A 19360-nucleotide genomic window follows, 5' to 3' on the forward strand; every position below is an offset into this window, starting at 1 on the left:
AGTATCTGCCACCAGTTATGACCCAAGGCGCCCCCCCCCCCCCAAAAAAAATCACATCTGTCTCAAAGGTGCTGCTGAAGTCAGATCTTTGGAGTTTCCAGATGTATTTGATGGTTTCTTCGGGGACTTCACAGCTGATCACATTCATTCGCACACACACACACACACACAATCCCACAGGAACATCAAAGGGCCAAATGTGTGACAAAAAAGAAGAAAATAAGTGAGTGTTCCTTGGTCAGTTACAACAGTAATAGTCTATATATAGCATAAGCTACATACATATATATATATATATATATAATTATTTTATTTCAGTCTTTGTTAGTCCTGCTGATCCATTTATGCTCCTGCAGAATGGAAGGCATCGGCTAACCCCCCCGCCCCCTTTGAAGTGTCCTCATTGAGTAGGTCTTTGTTTCCTCCTCAGAGGAATCTGAGTAGAGCATCACCCTTCGGGTCGGAATCAACAGATGAAAACACACTCCGTCCGATGCTGGACCAACGTGTGTTTCCAGAGAGAAAGTCGCTGGGATTGGTTCCCGGGTTTGGTTGGACCGGTCGAGGCGCCCTCGGGCCGAGGAGGAGGGCGAGAACACCTACACCGGCGGGTCCAGGCGCAGGACTACGATGGGTTTCCTTCCCCCGGAGTCTTAGGACCGCTCGCAGCACGGCCCGATGGTGCTCTCCAGGGACATCTGGGAGGAGTGGCGGATGAGCGGCGCCATGGCGGGGTCCACCATGGAGGAGGTCGGGAAGAGCTTGTACCAGCCAATCACCATTGTGCTGAGGTCCAGCTCCTCCAATAGGATTCGAGCCACGCCCATGAAGCACTTGCGGTCCATGCGTCCGTAGTTGCCCCAAACGATGACCTGCGGGTGAGATGTCCGCGTGGATTAGGGGGCGGAGCATGATGCGTTGTTTTACCATGCTGGAGCTAGCTAGCCGCTAGCGACTTAAGACCACGCCCACCTTTAATCATACACCTCATATGTACATTTACCCTCTGTACAGTTGAGACAAAAAAGAAGACCTAAACATGTGAGTTTGACCTGTCTTTGGGGATCGGTCACTTATGGAGCCATGTGAGGAAATTACAGTTTTTCGTCCCTCGCGCGTTGGCTTCATATTTTGCTTGGAAAATTTCTATGAATAATAACACAAATTGTACGCAGATGGTTGCGAACGCGGTTCTGAGGCCACGAGGTTCCTCTGCGTTAGAGTCAGTGTCAGAGTCAATAAAGGGAGGAGGATCTACGTCTCTTTTGACCAGCTCTCCAAACAAGGTCCCTCAAGCAGGGGGGGAGGAGATGTACGTGGCTTCAGCATGGACCATGTGTTGGCTCCTCCCCCAGTCCTCTGGAACTAACACACACACACACACACACACACACACACACACTGCAGCTGCTGATGGACTCGACTACAGAGAAGAACATGAGTGAAGATGAGTGGACACGGACCACTGATGGACGGACTTGAAAGCAGGACTAAAAGCTCTGAAACATCAGAAAGTGTGAAGGCTATGAAAAAACACACAAAATGTTGTAAAGTACTTTGGTTGACTTTTGGGCTGTGGCAACCCTTATTACTTCTCAGTGTGGTCACCATGACAACTAATAATAATAATAATCATATAATAATAATAATAATCACAATCTACGAATAGGAAGAAGTCAAACGTATAAATGACAGCAACGACTCTTGGGGATGTTTTAGTGGCCTTTACTGTTTCCATGTGACAACCTGGCTCCATGCACGGGTGGTGCTGGGGAGGAGGAGCTGGCCTTCACACAGCCTCCGTCTCAATGCACTGATTCCAATTTAATAGATTGATTTCTCCCCTTTGGAAAAGAGAGATTAATAAATAACGACAGGGAGGAGAGAGGAAGGAGGGAGAAACCCCTCCCAGCTGTGATAAAAACTGCTTTACTGACGTTATTATTTTTCACTTATTGTTTGAACTATGATCTTCTGCCATTTACTTCATTTTTCCAACACTGATTATTTCAAACATAAATAACCTTTGGGAGAAAGATATCGTGGACGGTTTAAATGACAATCTGATTGAGATCTTTTGTGTCTTAACAAGCCGACATTTAGAAATAAATAACAGGTTAAAGATGCACGCACGGGGGGGAGGGGGGGGTTCTGTGGACCATATTAATGTCCCACAGACTGGACCTTTTTAAGCTTAAGACAGATTGGACAAAGTCTGTTGATGTGGAAAAGCGCTTCCTTTGCAGGAGAGACGTAGCCGTTCATTAGAGGGAGGCGTTTGGCGACTAATTGCGGAGCAGCCGGAGGCAGGAAGTGAACACGAAGAGGTTCAAGCGTTGCAACCCTCAACGCCCACTGACGGCCCCTCCGCTCACCACACACACACACACGCACACACACACACACACACACACACACCTGGCACACTGAGTGTTAGAGAACGAATGTCAAGCCTCCATGTTCCGCGTGTCGCTGACTTCCATGTTTCACGTGACTTCAAATGTTTATGACTGAAGCCTATTCATCACCATGACGACACTGCAGAACACACGAAGGAATAAGTGCGAAGTCCCGGAACTTTCGCAGCTGGTAAAAATGCTGCTTCACAGTGTGAAGTTAATGGGTGTGTAATTCATTTTGTTTGTTCCATGTGAAACAAAGAATGTGATCTGAATGAGCGAGAGTTCCCTGTCGATGTCTGAGGAGGTTACGGAGGGACACACACTCTAAAACACACAATAATAAAATACAATATACAGTTATTTATTATAGAAAAACATAAAACGGTCAAGAGGAAGGAGATTAAACATGTGTAAGAAAGTAACTAGAAGGGGCCAATTAGCATGCTAAACAGTAGCCTGTTAGCGGTGTCATTACGCCCTTGTTAGCATGCTGGTGTTAGCCTTTAGCTCAAAGCACTCCTGAGGAAGGGAGGGGAGGGGGGGCAATGTGGGGGGGCAGTGCGTCTCACCTGCACCACCTTCCCCTGCGGGCTCTCGGAGAAGACCAGGACCTGGTTGTAGAGAGGATCCAGAGACTTCCTCACCGACTTGGTCTTCTTCTTGGCCACGCAGGTGCCGTTCTCCAGGAGGTAAACTTTGATGTAGGCCGCTGTGAGAGAAGACGGCGGAGCGGGTGACATCAACGGACGGTCTGCCAGCCGCGAGTCTACGAATGACCTTTTCATTTACCACGTGACCCGTCGCTTCGTGGACTGAACGCGACCAAAATGTCAAAAGTGACTTTTATTAATGGAAAACTCATTTTGAAAAAGGCCAAACAAAAGCTAATTTTGTTTTCACACTTCATTCCCTTTGTGCTGTTTGTCCCTCTGCTTCACTTCCATCGCCTTCTTTCTCTCCTCTGGTTTTTATCAATGAGGGTTTATCATTACGTAACCACATGGGGGGGTACAATCAGTTAATGGTTTGTTGTTACACAATCAGACTCTCTGCAGAGACATCTGATCGGATCAATCAACCTGATCCAGTGGATTCTGCTGGGCGGACTCCTCTGAAGGTGAGCTGTCACAGGTCAATGCACACACACACACACACCGGGGGGGGGGTAGTGGTGGGATTTTTATTTCCCTCGCTCTATAAAAAGGCGGATTTCGGGACATCAGAGAAGCATTTTTTTTAGCCAAAAAATATGGAAAAGGAGCTGGACGTCTCTGAATTTTAAAAAATCATTAAATGTTTTTTAAAACAAATGTTGACTTTTGGGGCGTCGCGATGCTCGCGAGTTACTGGAAATTTCAGAAACAATCCCACGAATCCACTACCAACGACGAAAAAAGTAGACTTTAATCAATGTTTTTGCTTAAGGGGAGACAAAGATTTGCACATTTCGATTGTTGATTTAGAATTAAGAGATTACATTTTTTGGAATTAAGCTCAGGAGCCTCCACCAGTTTGGTAGCTCTTTTCCATCTGTCGTGTCTTCTGTTCGGCCATTAGGAGGCGGCTCGGCTCACTATTGATCGCTCTGCGTTGAACGGACGGGCCGGTTTACCTGGAGGTCCCTTTGAACCCGGTTTCATGGTGAGTCCTCTGGCCTGGACGACCTCCACCTCCAGACCCCCGTTCCTCTCCGTGAGGCCGATCTCTACGTCACCTGGAAGCATGGAGACACATCCGCTTTAACGGAGCTCATAGCTCATAGCTCTTACTTAAATAACCTATTAAATGTATGTATTCCAAGCCAGACTTTAATTCCTGTATCCGAGTAGTTTTGCTGAGTTTTGGTTTTCAATTTACAATGTTAACCACATTAAAGTTTAAAAGTACAAAGGGGGGAGGTTTGTCAACTGGTGGATGACAGAGAAAACTCTCTCTCTCTCTCTCTCTCTCTCCCTCTCTCTCAGTCTCTCACCCATCGACGTGGTCGCCAGCGTCTGTCGCCCGACAAACTGAGCGGGCCCCATCCCGTCCAGGAAGTCGCTGAACTGAGCGTCTGATGCCAGACACATGCCGCTGTAGTTCAAGCTGCAAGGGGAGGGAGAGAGAGAGAGAGAGAGAGAGAGAGAGACACTGGTTAAAAACAGGACCAGCTTAACTTAGGTGACTCGGAAGCGATCACTACTTTTAGTTCAACTCTTCTCAGGTTGGCTCCCTGAAATAACCCCCACTCGTTACTTTGTGTGTGTACGCAAAGGAATCCGCTCTGAGTGCTTTGGTGGCAGAGCGCCATGTGTGTTTGTGTGTGTGTGTATGTGTGTGTTTGTGTGTGTGTGTGTGTGTGTGTGCCTGTCTGTGCGCCCAATGGAAGGACACATCGTAACATGCTCTAATGCATGTCACCACATGCAAATAATACATTATTATTATTGCAGAATCAGTTGCTTTGATGTAGAGTTTCGGTCGGTGGATTAAAAACGAAAAAAAGAGCAAAGAACGATGCGTTTCCTCCCTTTTTTCCTCTCTCTCTCTAAACTTCTCCACTCTTGTCTCGTCTTTGTCATTTTTCTTTCTTCTTTACAGCCTCTATTCATGTGGGTTCTGATGAGAGTGCTGCAGAAGCGTATGGGACCATGGCCCAAAATCACTAAACCGAAAAAAGGACCACAATATTTACTAGATTGTTCTTACAAAGTCACACAGAATATCGAACTAAATATCTTCTGGAGAGCCAAAGGCCGAATGATTAACAGGCGAAACCACTCAGGGGAGACTTGGATTAAATTAGAGTAGTCATTAATTCAACAAAACACTAATCTCATCTCTCGTGCTTTTTGTTATTTGCCTGTACACGTATCTTTATGTTTACATTCTGTGTGCTGCAATAGGTGACATATACATGTAATTATTAAATCAAGATGTCGGGGAGAAGTCCTGATGAGGTGTAATCCAACGCGAGTGTGTGTGTGTGTTGTGTTGAGCAACATTAGCCGAGCGGGTATTACTGGGTGGTAAAATCCCGAGCTGTAGATTATAGTATCGGCGTGTGTGAGGCACATCTGGGGATTACAGCGGCTTCGCAGAAACGTGGCCCTCAGCGTTTACCTGCAGCTGCGGGGTATAAAAACTAATATCCAGTCTTTTTAATTGACTAATCCTAATCCTGTTGAGGCCACGCCCCCTTTAGAGGGGAAACATCATGAATTATTTGTGCCTTTACTATAATTAATATTATTTGAGTAGTTGATTCATTTACCATATTACCAGGGATAAGAATTAAAATACAGCATGTGGTCAGTGAACCATTTCCAGATGAATTCACTCTTTACAATCAACATTCATCAGTATTATGTCTGATTTCAAATTGAAAGGGTGGAGTTTCTCAAAAGTGAAGCTTAAACCCCATAAAATACAAACCCAAAGGAGAGTCACATGAGCCGAATAAAGATAATGTTTAATGAAATATTCTGCAATCCCTTTGCAAACCGTCCCAGTTTTGAACCATCAGCACACACACACACACACACACACACACACACGCACGCACGCACGCACACACGCACTCACACACTCTGAACTGCCCGGAGCCATAAATCAATAAGCTCATGAGTGTGATTGGATGGCGTTAGCTTATTGACGGGAGGGTTTTCAATCAGCGGGACGAGCCGACCGGTGGCCGAGCAGCGCTTTGAGGCAACGCAGCGCTTTGAGGCTACGCTGCGCTTTGAGACAACGCGGCGTACGGAGCGATTTTCCATCCGTGCCGCTCGGCTCCCTCGAGTCTGGAAGAATCAAGGGGTCACGGAAACCCTGACGTAACGCCAGCGTCATCGGGGCCTGACTTTCTAACTTCGGAACCTCAGGGTTCGGGGAGAAGAGATTTTGGTTAAAGCCTTTTTACGGGCGCCACGCTTCCTGGAAAAGACTATCCATCCAAAATCTATAACCTCTTATCTTCTGCAGGGTCACGAGGAATCAACAAAAGGTTCAGCATCAATCTACTTTCACTCATTGTTGAGCTTGTTTAACATCTAATCCTAGTCGCTTGGTATCCGTGACCGCGGGGCTTTTGCGTCTCTTTCCTGTTGTTTAACGTGTCCTCGTGATTGTTTCAGTCCCCTGACCCCCCCGCCCGCGGGTCGTCCCTGCGCAATAATCCAGCATGAGCGGTCTGCTGGAACGAGAGCTTTCCCGAAGGTGCTCGGAAGCAAAACCCGCCGCAAGATAACGTCCCCGGAAACCGACTTCCCGACTGGAGCTCCTCCCACTGGACGGACCCCGAACATTCCTCCCACGCCGCCGCGCAGGAACATCTACATATCGGATTATTAGTATGCAAACACATGATGCAATCCCTGCCCCCCCCCCCCCTCTGGGTCCAATCTGTCTGCCTCCCTTTCTTATGTAACTGCAGGAACCGGTGGCCAGGTTGGCACTCGGGTCTGCATGTGTGTTCAGCAGCAGCGCGCTGATGATGTCACCACTTCTCTGTGCCAACTGATGAGCGGACTGAAGGAGGTGCAGAAGCTCCACGACGGACTGCGCCTCCACCTTCACGTGACTTACTTCCCCTCCGAGCCGTAGCTGTTCATGCTGTCCTCTATGGACTCGTGGCTCGCCTGCCGGACCGTCCGACTCGGCATCTCCACGGCCAGGCCCGTCTCCGTGCTCCTCTGGATGGCCCCCTTCAACTTCCTGCCCTCTGTGTCCACTGTGGGCGATGAAAGGTGGGGGTGGAGGAGAGGGGGGAGGGGGGAAAGAAGAAGCAAAGACATTATATCGAGGGCCATGAGTTTCCCTAAAGAACCTGCAGTCTGTGTCCTGTTTGACTGATGAGTTGGACGGAGGATCAATTAGGGGTCTAAAAGGAACCTCTCTCTCTCTCCTCACAACCAAAGGCATTCTGGGTAGTTGTTAGTTAGTAAGTAAGCCCTTTCTGTTGATGGATTTTTCCTCTTGTTTTCTGTCAGGGAGGAACTCGAGCTGCCTGTGCTCCCCTCTGTTATTTTGGTGGTGGTTTGTTTGTAGTTTGTCGCGCAGTGACCTCAGAAGGACGAGTGAGGAGAAGTCCCCCGAAAGGGAAGCTCTGTCCTCGCCGAGGGGACATACATCTTGTTTTCAAAAGTGACCACGGAATCGATGCCCGGCACACTCAGACCTTTGTCTGGCTGCAAGGTGTCCTGAGTGTGTGTGTGTTCACGGAGGTCGAGTTAGTAATGAGCTTCTCTGGTACAAGCTCCTCGACCTTGTTTTCCTTCAGTAGTGAGGACAGAGGACGCACAAAGACTTTTATCGTAAAACTCGGTTCGTCTGGTGACAAAATTGCGACCTGCGAGTCTTCTCCAAATTCTTCTTGAGAGTCTTCTTAGAAAATGTGTAAACGCTGAATAGAACAAAAGATGTTTCATGAACAGACACACACACACACACACACACACACACTTAGGTGAGTTCTGCAGTTATTGCAGGGCGACCTAGAAGGAATCTATTTCCATCCTCCACGTGGGACTTTGGCACATTTGGGTTACTGCTGCTGCCTCTCCACGTCTTCCAGGAGACAAGACCTAAAAAAACGTGGAAAGACGTTGAACCCGAATGTGTTTGGGTGTGTATTACATGAGTGAGTAATGTCTCACAATGCAACGCGTCAGAATTCTGGACGAGTAAGAGTGAACTCGACTCTGCGTTTCACTCGGGCTTAGGATAAAAAGACGAGAGAGCCAACACGCAAACTTTAACGGCCGCGTCTTGCCCCCCCGTGACCAGCTGTGCTGTTTGTTTCCATCCAGATGTTTTGGGAGCATCAGCCATACATTAAAAAGCCGGTCTCTTGATATGTCAAAAACGCTTAACCTGATTTCATTTCCTATTTAGGTCAGATATGTGCAAATAATGCTCACCCCTCCCTTTAAGCTGTTTCTCAATAGAGGGACACATTAAACTCTGAGTGAGGCTGAGTTGGAACGCAGGACGAGGCGTCTGATGTGAGGCGTTGAAAAGAGTTGTGATGAAGCGACTGGCAGGAGAGTCGGGGCTCATTAGTCCGTCTCCCAGCGGAGGGACACCGACGGACACAAATAGCTGCTCCTCGTTCCGCCAGCAGACACTCTGTGCTCTGCGTCTATTTAGAATGTTTCGTCATTTTACTCAAGGCAAAGAATATCTGTAAATTGAGAGGACGCAAAGAGGCCTTGATTGTTTCTTTTTAAGTGGGAGAAGACTCATAACTTCCATTGGCTTTTTCATGGTGCATTCAAATGCACGTTTGCGCCGGTCGGCGTTCTACAAATAAGTATAAAAAATCATCTCCCATCATCTTAAAACTGTCGGCTGAGATTATCCTTTCACCAAAATCACCCCCCCCCCCCTCCATTCCTTGAATCAGCCGGCTGAAAGCTTTAATCCACCAGGTTCAGCGCCGGGCCCGTGCGACGCACACAAACAGAGAGAACATCTGGCGCGAGGTGGTTGTCAGGAGAGGAAAGTCCTGCGGGGGCCGATGAAGGAGCGATCACCAAGGCTGGAGTCGAAGGACCCTCTGGGCACCGCCAGCGGTGACGGAGGCGGAGCTAATTGCCTTGTGGGAAGATAAGACAATTATTTTTCTACCTTTCCTTCCTTTCAGGAGAAGACTTGCAGGGGGAAGTGCTTTGCTCGAGGACACTGTTCGATTTTTACGTCGTGATGCGGGGAACATTACCCTCATTTAATCATTTATTTTAATCCAGAGCGTCTCTACCCGGTGGTGAAAAGTTATTAGATGTTGTCTGTGAGAGGTCCACAACGCCACTACGCCCAAAAGTGAAGGCCCACTTCTCCATCAAAACATACACATAGCAAATAGCTAATCCTTGCATAATGAAGGTGTCTTGTTTTCAGTAATAATCCCATATAAAACCTGAATACTCTCACTACTCACTGCTCCCAAACCCAACCAACGAGTGATCAGAAAAGTGCTGGTGGGGTCAGATGACATCATTTTACATAATAGTGTTTCTTTTTGTCGCATGTGGCATTTGTTCAATAGTTTACTGGATGAGTTTGGGAGCGATGTCTCGTCCCCGGTGTTATTAGACGGTGGTCTTAGTCCATCATACTTTCATGGGATTGTTTTGGGTCACAGTGTCCTTCTTTAAAAACAGTGACGTGCCGGTTTCATTCGACGTAAACAGCAACATAACAACATAACAAACAAAAAGTCACAAATGTGGAAATGCAGTTGAATTAAGTCGTTTTTAAGGTGTTTTGCAGGATTCAGATAAACCTGAAATATCTGGTTAAGAGAGTTTTATGCAGATGGATTAGTACCATCACACTTTTTCCTCCATTCTGCCACACAAAGTGTCCTTTGGGCATTGGATGGAGTAGATGTTTCCCATCGACTCCACTTAGGAAAAATGAAATGTCTTGATGACGTGATGGAGTTATTGATCGGGGAGCCTGCAGCTGCCAATTCTGGGATTAAACCTCATGCACGGATGTACCTTTCCGTCATGAAATTCATCCTTTGCCATTGGTTCACTAACGACCTTTGAACCTGCTGCACTGAGCTCAAGCAGATGTGGGCTTTCGTAGCATATTTCAATGGCTCTGTTTTACACCACCAGTAGTTCTGGTCCAATGCGCCATTAAAGAAATGAAGATAAATAAAATGGATGAACTGCACCATTATGTCTACGAGGACCTGAGTGACCTGATGAGAGCGTTACACATTCAATCTGCCAACGAATGCGTAGCGCACAAGTCAACGCTAACATGCTCCTGTGTTTGTAACAGTTTAGTTTAGTATTAGCAAGTATTAGCATGCTAACATTAGCAGTGCAGCATTAAACGCAGTACATTTTAGGATGTCTGGTCGTAAATGAATCATTTGAATTTTGACCAGAAGCACTATGTAATGGAAGAGTTAAGGGATTCATGAAATAAAACAGCTGTTAAACATTCTATAAAACAAAAAACGGTGACGCTAAACTAGTGAGAATCATCCTCCGGGCGCCGCGAACACCTGCAAGTTGCAAGTATCCGATCCGCGAATGACATGATGCGCTTCTGATCTAATTGAATCCCCGTGCATCAGGTGAAACACACTAAAAGTGGTCACAGTCATTAATCCGTGCCACTGCGAGGACATCGGCCCCCGTCTTCCCTCCCAGAGTCCTCCGCCGGGGACGAGCGTGGCGACAGGAAGGAAGGAAGGAAGCCAGGGAGCTGACGTCAGGAGGTTCATGCATTATTCACTCACACGGGCTCCAGCGCATATACACTTTGGATACGAGTCCGTTGTGTTATCGCTAGTGTCGGAACAGAGAACGTAGAAGAAAAGGGAGAGTAAAAGAGTAAAAGAGAACGTCAGGTCACAAACGAAGGACCAGAGACCGGAGAAGGTGTGAGGAGACGGGAGGTACGGGCAGAGGGTTATTAGTGAGATGGCTGGCAGCATCGCTGAAGGGAGAACGAGCTCATATTTCCCCAAACGTTCCGTACTGCGTCCCAGAAGCAACGCAACAAACCGGAGAAATACTTCGTCTTCACTCTGATTGCTTTCCACTTAAATGAGCTTTAAGGACGTAGAGGTTTAATCACAATCTGAACCCTCACCGAGCTGCTAGTTTAAAGCAGATTATTTGTGCGTCGGACTGGTTTTATAACTACATTTTTTGGTTATTCTGTCAGTCTGCTTCATGCTGCGATACATCCTACCAGACCAACAATGTATGAATCCCTGAAAACGCGTGTTAGGTTCAGCAAAAAAATCATCGCTTGGTTCAATGATAACTGCAGAAGTGGCGTTACTTAAAAGTGTGAATTCTCAAAATGTTCAGTCGCGTTTGATTTAAAATGTATATTTGAATGAAAACAAGGGAGTTGAGTGAAGCCACTGCAGGTTTCACACACGGTGACTTCGGCTCCCTGGTTGCAAAAAGCCAAGATGGTGCTGCGACTTATGCAGTCTAAAGAAGACAATATTACAGCAGGACAATACTGCAAATACATAAATATTGCAATACTTATTTTAATTCAACTAACGTTGTCTTCTGATTTAACGTAACCACACATCCCCTGGAACAAAGGCAAATAAACCAGATACCAGAGCAGAGTTTCCCGCTCATTTGATAAATGGGTGAAATGGGTGCTGACGTCTCGATGAAATACGTTAATTTGAATAAACACGACAAATCACTTAAAGGGGGAACCGATTCTGTTGGTGGTTCCAATCAAATAAATTGAACATGATCTTGGCTGGATCTTTGACTCTCTCACACACACACACACACACAACGATGTCCTCTTTCCTCTCTCGGCTGGCGCCGGGGGGGGGGGGGGGTTTGTTCTCGCCAGTCTGTGTTGAGACTGCGGGGCCGAGAGGAGGAATAACAGTTTCCAAAATGGAGGAAGAGGCTCCAGCGAGGACTTTTGCAAATGAGGATATGTTTCAAAAAACAATGCTCACCATTTATTTATTTTGTTCTTACAAGCAATAACCACAATGAAGACTTTTCCAAGTTACCTCGGTCGATCCAGCACCCTGAGAGCCTGTCGGCTGGCTCTAAATCTTCGTGAGATGTCGTATCAATGACTCGTTATTTGCAGCGCGCAGGTGTTATGAGAAGGTGTGTAACCCCTCTGCAGCTGTTAATGCACCTTTCTACACGGCAATAACACGACATATTAGATTACCGAGGGTTAGGGTTAGAGACATAATAAGAACATCAGATGATTACACAAACTTAATTTCATTAAAGCTTCTCTCTGAATCCAATTTATAATCTAATTATCAGCATTTCGAGCGGTGCTGATGAATTGCATGAGGCTTCACAGCTCTGTGATGAAATCAAAAACATCGAAGTTGAGGGACGTCGCTCTCTTCAACCTGGCAGCACTGCGCCGGGGAGATGAAAAGCGTTGGGGGGGGGGGGGGGGGGGGGAGGGAGGTGTGGTTGTTAGCCATTATGCTCTCACCAATTACTGCGGCAAAAAGTGCATTTGTAAACGTTCACCCAAAGAACTCAACCCAATCTCCCACAGTGAGAATGACTGGTTTGTTCACTGCTCTGCCTCCGTTAGGTGGCTTTCTGCAGCAGGGACCATCCAACATGTCCTTTATATAGAAAGCTAGTTAGCTTAGCATAAAGGATGGAAGCTGAGGGGATAAAACTATCCCGCCTCTTCTCAAAATTAACCGAAACGGGCACAAGCCCATCACCAAATATGCCTTATTGCCTGTATTTTTTCATTATTTAGTGTGGGTCAAGAGGAGGTAAGGAGAGATGAACATAAGGAGATGGAGGAGAAGCCAGGAAAAGGTGTGGAAGGGAGGAAAGCTAACAAAGTCATAACGGAGACGTTGGGCAGAGGGAGAAGATGAAAAAGGAAGATACAACGAAGGGAGGATCCAACCCGAGAGACACTGAGAGGAAGCTGTCAACGCTCGGAAGATCGACAACTTTCAGAATGGCCTCAGTCATTTTCCTGTCGTTACGCCGTGAAGCATTGAGAATGAAATCACACTCTCGCTTCATTGTGTTGGAAGAGCTCATCTGGTGTGGCTTTGTCTCCACATGACGAGTTGACTTCCTGCTCTCATTCTGGCACAAAAGACTCTTGTCTCCTGAGCATGCTTTCCATTCCACACCTCCCTCCGTCCTTGTGTCCTCCTCCATCTTTGCTTCCCGTCTCAAAGACTCTTGAGCACGATCAGTTAAGTGCACGGAGTACGTAGCAGCGTCTGGTCCGGAGCCATATTTCGTGCTCGATAAATGACCGGGATAAAAGAAGTGGATGTAGAAGTTTGGGCGTAACCCGTTGGTTTGTGGAGGGAACATTTTGAAGCCCAGAGTTTGGCAGTTGCCAGGTTTTTTTATGCAACCAGTAAACCAAAGTGACAATATTTGTTCTGTGGATGAGTTCTGTGAAGAAGAAGCATACGGAACAGGTACAGAGACCTGTCAATAGAAGTAAGCCCCGCCCTAAAGCATATCCGGCTTCATAGTCTGTCTGACTCCAAATGGACCATAATTTACTAAATGAACATCATGCTGTAAGGAAGTATACTTGAAACTAGAAATCAAGAACATAAACTCATGTTTACAATGTTGACTGAGGGAATAAATCAAGACAGAAGTTGAATCATTTTCTCATAGACTTCTATGGGACCAGAGAAGTAAACATTTTTCACTTTAATCTGAGATAAAGGAGACACCCCCCCCAAGTAAAGTCAGTAATGAGAATGCAGGTTTTAAGACACCGTCTACCTACCACACGCTGGAGCTTGGCATTGAATCAACGACAACCCCCCACAACCCCCCCCCCCCCCCCCACCGTCTCCAACCCCCTCCAGAAGGAGACCACTCTGCGTAACACATGAACACCTGCAGCCTTCTCCTCATGGAATACGCTCGACTTTTCTGGGTCATTTCTCCGACGCACGAGAGACCCCCCTGCCCCCCCCCCCTCCCTCTCTCCTTCCCTTCTTTCCCCCTCTATAACTCATAACTGTGACATCTCCCGCATGCGTCTTTCTGCCTTCAGTGTTTTTGGTGCGATGCATTAATGCGGCCACACATGCTCAACTCCTGCGGGGCGGAAAGCTTTTCCTGGTCTTTTTTTTCATTAAAAAGGGGACTTTGAGTTATAAGATTTACTTTAACTCGGAAGCATCGTTTCCTTTGTCTCCGTCTTTGTCATCCGTGTGACTTGACAGCTGGGATAAGGACGCAGAATTTGAGTGATGATGCAAGAAGGGAAGGAGGGGGACTGGGGGATGGAGGGGGTAATTGAGTGAAGGAAAAAGACGTGGGCTGCAAGAGGAAGGAGAGATAAAGAGACAAGGGTGACGAGCATTTAAACTCCTCAGTTCTCACCCCCTCCATTTCACACTTTTTCTTCTCATATCCGAGCTCTCTCTTTGCATCCACTCTCCATCCTCCTTTCTTTCTTTAACTCTCTCTCTCTCTTTACCTTTGCCACCCCCCCCCCCGCTCGTCCTTCTGTCTATTCTTTCCTTTGCTCTCTTTCCATACCTCCTGCCATCAAGGCTAATGTTCCCAATCCTCCCCCATACGTGACGTCTCATTAGTTTAGGCCATGATATCTGATGCTGATGTTGATACTTCAAACTCTGGTTCCTAAGTTCACCAAAAAGCCAGGAAGTCTGGGGGGGGGGGGGGGGGGGGGTAAACATGGCCTCAGCAGAGTCTAAACTTTGTGGGACACTTTCTACAATATCTGTATAATGCACACAGATACAAACACATGGAATATGACATTATCCTGAGACTAAATGCTATCTTGGCTAAAGAAGAATAAAGGGCAGAAAAAAATATATTCTTCTTTTCCATTTTTTCCTACAAGCAGAAAACTCACACAAAGAAATATAGAGGCAATTAGTCTGCACGAGCAGCAGCAGCAGTTTGCTGTTTCTATATTCACCATTTTTTCGGCCTGATTAATGGGAAGAGCCGAATGAACAAGAAAAAGCCTGAGAGGAAGAAATAAATCTTCCCTAAAACACAACTTCAAAACCAGCTTTTGGCATTGTACATATGCTGATAAGGACATTTTCCTTCTGTGCGTTGTACCGACTGAGCGGGCGGGGTTTGCTGTCACTCACAGCAAACCCCGCCCTAAAGCATCCCCTGCTTATTGGTCTGTTTGTCTCTAAATGAACATCACGCTGTATTGAAAAATACTTGAAACTCGAGATTCAGATGATAAACTCAATGTTTACAATGTTTACTGACGGCATAATCAAGACAGAAGTCGTTTTCTCATAGACGTCTATGGGACCAGTGGAGTCGCCCCCTGGTGGTCACCGGAGGTAAGGTAAAAACCCTGAGTGGGGTTAGATACCCAAGGAGGTGGCGTTACAGATGAGCTCAACATCTGGACACATTTTGGGGCATTAATTGATGGGTTGTCCGATTGATATGAAGCCGGTTTCATTGGCTCCGAAGCAGTTGATGGAAACAAAAAGTTCACTCCTGAGTAACTTTTGGAATAAACAACATTACTGTGAATGTTGTGAGTTTTAAGGAGATCCTTCCTCCGTGTTTGGACGTCGCTTAATAATCAGTCATCAGGTGATGGGACAGATTTGATTTCTCATGTTTTACATCTAATTTGGTGAATCAGATCAACTGTCAGTCTGTCACCAAGAGTTGTGAAATCTGACGGCTCGATTGCACGTACATAAGGATTGAGTGTGTGTTTGTTTGTGTGCGTCTGTGTTCTCTCCGATGAAGAGATGTGAGAACAGAGAGGATGAACAGCGAACCGCAAATTGAGGTCAGAGACGTGGGGGGAAGCTCTGATTTATGCTTTGTTCGTTCTACCGAGGAGACAATAAAGAGGGAAGCAACGTTTACTTCACTGCTATTCGATAATATCAGTGAGTTTGAGCCCTTTGTGTGTTTATTAGGTCCAACTCGCTAAAAGTGACGCAGACCAATAATCAAGCAGCCGGAAAAGGCAATTTCAGGTTGGGAAAACAACAAGTCAACCTGCGAACGGGCTTTTAACGAGCGCAGAGTGAAACGGGCGGAGGGGGAGGCACCGAGACGGAGGGGTGGAGAGAGAGAATTAACCTGCAATCAGGCCTCCATTTAGCCGCAGTCAGCCACAATCGGCTCGCTTATTAGCATTTAATCAGACTGAGAGCCACAAAGCGCAGCCTGCCGCTCCGCTCTGATTAGCACACACACTGCTCTGGTGTCTCCGTGTGTGTGTGTCTGTGTGTGTCCATGTGTGTGTCCGTGTGTGTGTCTGTGTGGCTTCTTATGGGACGTCAGGAGAGCGCCGGCAGGTTCGAAATCTGTCCCCAGGTGTGAGGAGAATTCTTCACACCTTCGTACAGGTGATGCTCCCGGCACGCCACTCTTCATCAGGCGGGTTTACGGGGTGGTGGTGGTGATGGTGGGGGCAGGGGGGGTTACATAAGTTAACGCACAAAACGGACCTGGCATGAAGATGGCAGAAAAGGGTACCTGCCGCTTGTAAGGTAGAAGAAGTCAAAGAATGGCAATTACTGCCAGGCCAGGGGGGATCGGACGTGTTGTATAAAAAGCGTATGGAAGGATGTTAAGTCAATGTTTCAGGGGGGGGGGGGGTTATTTCTGGTAACCTCCAGGTAGGATATTTACTTAAACCCAAGTGATTAAAGGTTAATTCCACTGTATAAAAAAGGACAGCGACCATTTCCAGTCCTTTCTCCTCTAAATGTCTCCTTTCACTCCCTCTCTGAGCTTCGAGAGAGCGGATCGGTTATTTTTAAATGAACAGTTATTTGCTTTGTCAATAAATCTGTGTTTCCAGCCAAGCGGAACGTTTGGTCGAGTCCCGGCTGTTCCAACAAGGTCGGATCCGGAGATTACTGGCGTCTGTTCTCTCTTGTGTGTTTTTACTTTGTCATTATTTAAATGTTGGTGGAGCAAAAATATGTGATTTGCGTCAATGCACAATTTTGGTTTTATTTGACTTTAAATGCACCAGAATTAAAAAAAAATGTACTAAAGTACAAAGTAATGTAATTTAGCTATAATACCAGTTCAGAGCTAAAATAATTATCACATGCACCCAATTCCAACAATTAATTGATTCGGCAATCTCATTAGGGGGGACCTGACATATCCTCAAAAGAGTGAACACACACAAACACAACAAATACATGTTACTTTAGTTAAAACTGGATGCACTTGGATGATAAAATACAGAAAATAAATACAACTAATAGGAATGAATCAAGTGAATAATATTCAATGAGGTTTCAATGATGTTAGCTAGTGTGACATTAGCCAGTTACGCGAGCCAGTTACATTAGCCCCATTAACGTTAGCTTGTTGTTAGCTAATGTTAGCCGTTGGCCAGCACAGACCTTTAACCAAGCAAATATATAAAGTAACAATGACATATTGATTCATATGTTATTTAAATATATATTAATATTTAAATATAACATGGTTAAAATAATAAATTGGGAGCTGTTGATCAGGAGTCTGAATCTAGCCAGTCATTAAGGGACTTAAATTCACTGAATGATGATAGTTCTGGAGATAAGATTATTCAATTCAATAGAAGCAATAAAAACCCTCATTATTAAAATTTCCTACTGCTCCTTAAGGAATCAGTTGTTATCAGATCCCAGGCATATTTGGTAGAGTACTCAATATTAAGAATGATAACCGCTGACAATTAATTTCCTGTTAACTAATCATTGTTTCCGCACGACATTCTTTTGTTTTAACTGTCTGTAAACCACTGCATCCAATGGGGGCCAACACAGAAAAAATCTGAACTTGCTAAAAAGGACGGGGGGGGTTGACGGCGTTTTAACGAATGATGCTGAAACTCTCGCCAGATTTACATAACACCCGCCCCCAGCTCTGATTTGGACAGGTGAAGAACAGCATGTGCCTTTGTGTACTACGACATATGTGTGCGTGCGTGTCACCGCTCACCCCCGTCGTCCTCGTCGAAGGAGTTCATGCACGGGAAGTAGATGGCGAGCGCCTCGAAGGAGGCCGAGAGGCTGATGCGGCTCTGCGAGCGCTCCATGTAGAGGCCCGGCGTCGGGCCCGGGTCGGCCGGCTTGGCCAAGCGCGGCTGGGCATTCTTCACGCGCAGTACGGCTCGCGGCGTCTTGGACGGCTGTCAGCTGCCCCCCCACGGCAGGTCCAGTCAGGCGAGAAACCCAGCCCTCTCCCCCCTCTCCACCTCCACCTCCACCCACCGTGGCCAAAACTTACTCGGTGGAAGGAGACGACGCAGAGAGGAAGCGTTCTGGTGCTCAGGTGAAACGCGGGTACATCCCTCTCAAAGTGTTCGGATGAATGAGCTCTGTCACCAGGTCTGTGGTTCAACTCTGACTTCCTGTCGTTTGTGCTCCAGTTCCTAACGAATTCTTCCGTTGCTCTCTTTTCTCAGGAAGATGCTGGTTAACTTCACCCTCCGTCCCCCGTCCCTGGTCGTCCTCTCGAGGGCACCTACCCAGACGCCTCACTTGACCCCCCCTTGTTGCGCTCACAAGAACCGGGATGGCCAGACGCCCTGAACTCTGCGTGTCGGTCCGACTTCCTCCCCCTGATTGTGCATTCCGCAGCCGGCTCTTCCTCCTGGCTGAGAGGAAGGTGGGAAGGGCCGAGAGGACGAGGGAACGAGGAAACCAGCAGCGATACGAGTCGCTTCCCACGAATGAATCAGAGCTCTCCGTCTCCTGTCGTTTCTCAAACCTTCCCCAAAAGGTCGTCAGTTGAGAGATGGTGCAGCTTCTTCTTCTTCTTCTTCTTCACGCCTGCTTCCTTCCCAAAAGCCCAGAAAAGAGAAATCAGTTGCAACAACAATTGCAACTGATGGGGAGGTATGGTCGGGGGGTTTGGGGTGGAGGGTGGGGGAGGGACATGGGAACGGGGGAGGGGGGGGCAATCTGTTGCTCCTGCGTTGCTTCGAGCCGCACCACAGTTTGACTGTGCGCCGCTTTCCTCAACGTTTATGGTCCGGCGAGGTGCACTCGTCCTCTTTCCTCCACGCCTTCTGGCTCCCGTTGCCGTGCCGATGCTCCACCGACTGCTCCTCTGACGGGAAGAGGAGAGGGAGAGAGTGAGAGAGAGAGAGGGGGGGGAGGAGAGAGAGAGAGCGAGAGAGTGCGAACTGTTCAGTTTCACTGCGTGTCTGACTGGATTCATTCACTGCTGAGCTGCATGTAGAGCGAGCAGTGGGGGGTGGGGGGGGGGGGCAGAGGGGATGGAGAGCAGACTGTTGCTGGCAGCCCGGCCAATCGAAATGTGGATGAGGGAATATGGGCGGGGCTTGAGGGGCCAGGTTTTAAATCTCTCTCTCTCTCTCTCTCTCTCTCTCATTGACAAGTTGACATGCACATGCATATTCTAGTGTTATTCCAAATATGACAATAATCCGAAGTTGATATGTGGGTTATTACTCTGGTTTTAGGAGCATTCTTGGGAGACGTA

The 19360-nt window shown here is 47.1% G+C and overlaps 1 protein-coding gene across 1 annotated transcript; it reads right to left on the bottom strand.

The window, feature by feature from the left end:
• Positions 1–529: 529 nt before the first annotated feature.
• rims4 (regulating synaptic membrane exocytosis 4) lies at positions 530–19088 on the bottom strand. The gene is made up of 6 exons (XM_037491064.2): positions 17852–19088; positions 6966–7110; positions 4375–4487; positions 4015–4116; positions 2972–3111; positions 530–872 (listed from the first exon to the last, which is right to left on the bottom strand). The coding sequence occupies exons 1-6, from the start codon at positions 17946–17948 to the stop codon at positions 654–656; spliced, it is 816 nt and encodes a 271-aa protein (XP_037346961.1). The 5' UTR covers positions 17949–19088; the 3' UTR covers positions 530–653.
• Between the last annotated feature and the right edge of the window lie 272 nt (positions 19089–19360).

This window comes from Pungitius pungitius, chromosome 8 (genome assembly GCF_949316345.1).
Source record: "Pungitius pungitius chromosome 8, fPunPun2.1, whole genome shotgun sequence".
Lineage (NCBI taxonomy): Eukaryota > Metazoa > Chordata > Actinopteri > Perciformes > Gasterosteidae > Pungitius > Pungitius pungitius.

Excerpts from the sequence above, each read along its gene's own strand:
- rims4 (XM_037491064.2), bottom strand. The coding sequence starts at position 17,948 with ATGGAGCGCTCGCAGAGCCGCATCAGCCTCTCGGCCTCCTTCGAGGCG. Across the intron at positions 4,488-6,965 it reads AGCTACGGCTCGGAGGGGAA|CTTGAACTACAGCGGCATGT; the intron begins GTAAGTCACGTG and ends CTCCCCTTGCAG. Across the intron at positions 873-2,971 it reads CGCAGGGGAAGGTGGTGCAG|GTCATCGTTTGGGGCAACTA; the intron begins GTGAGACGCACT and ends TCTCACCCGCAG.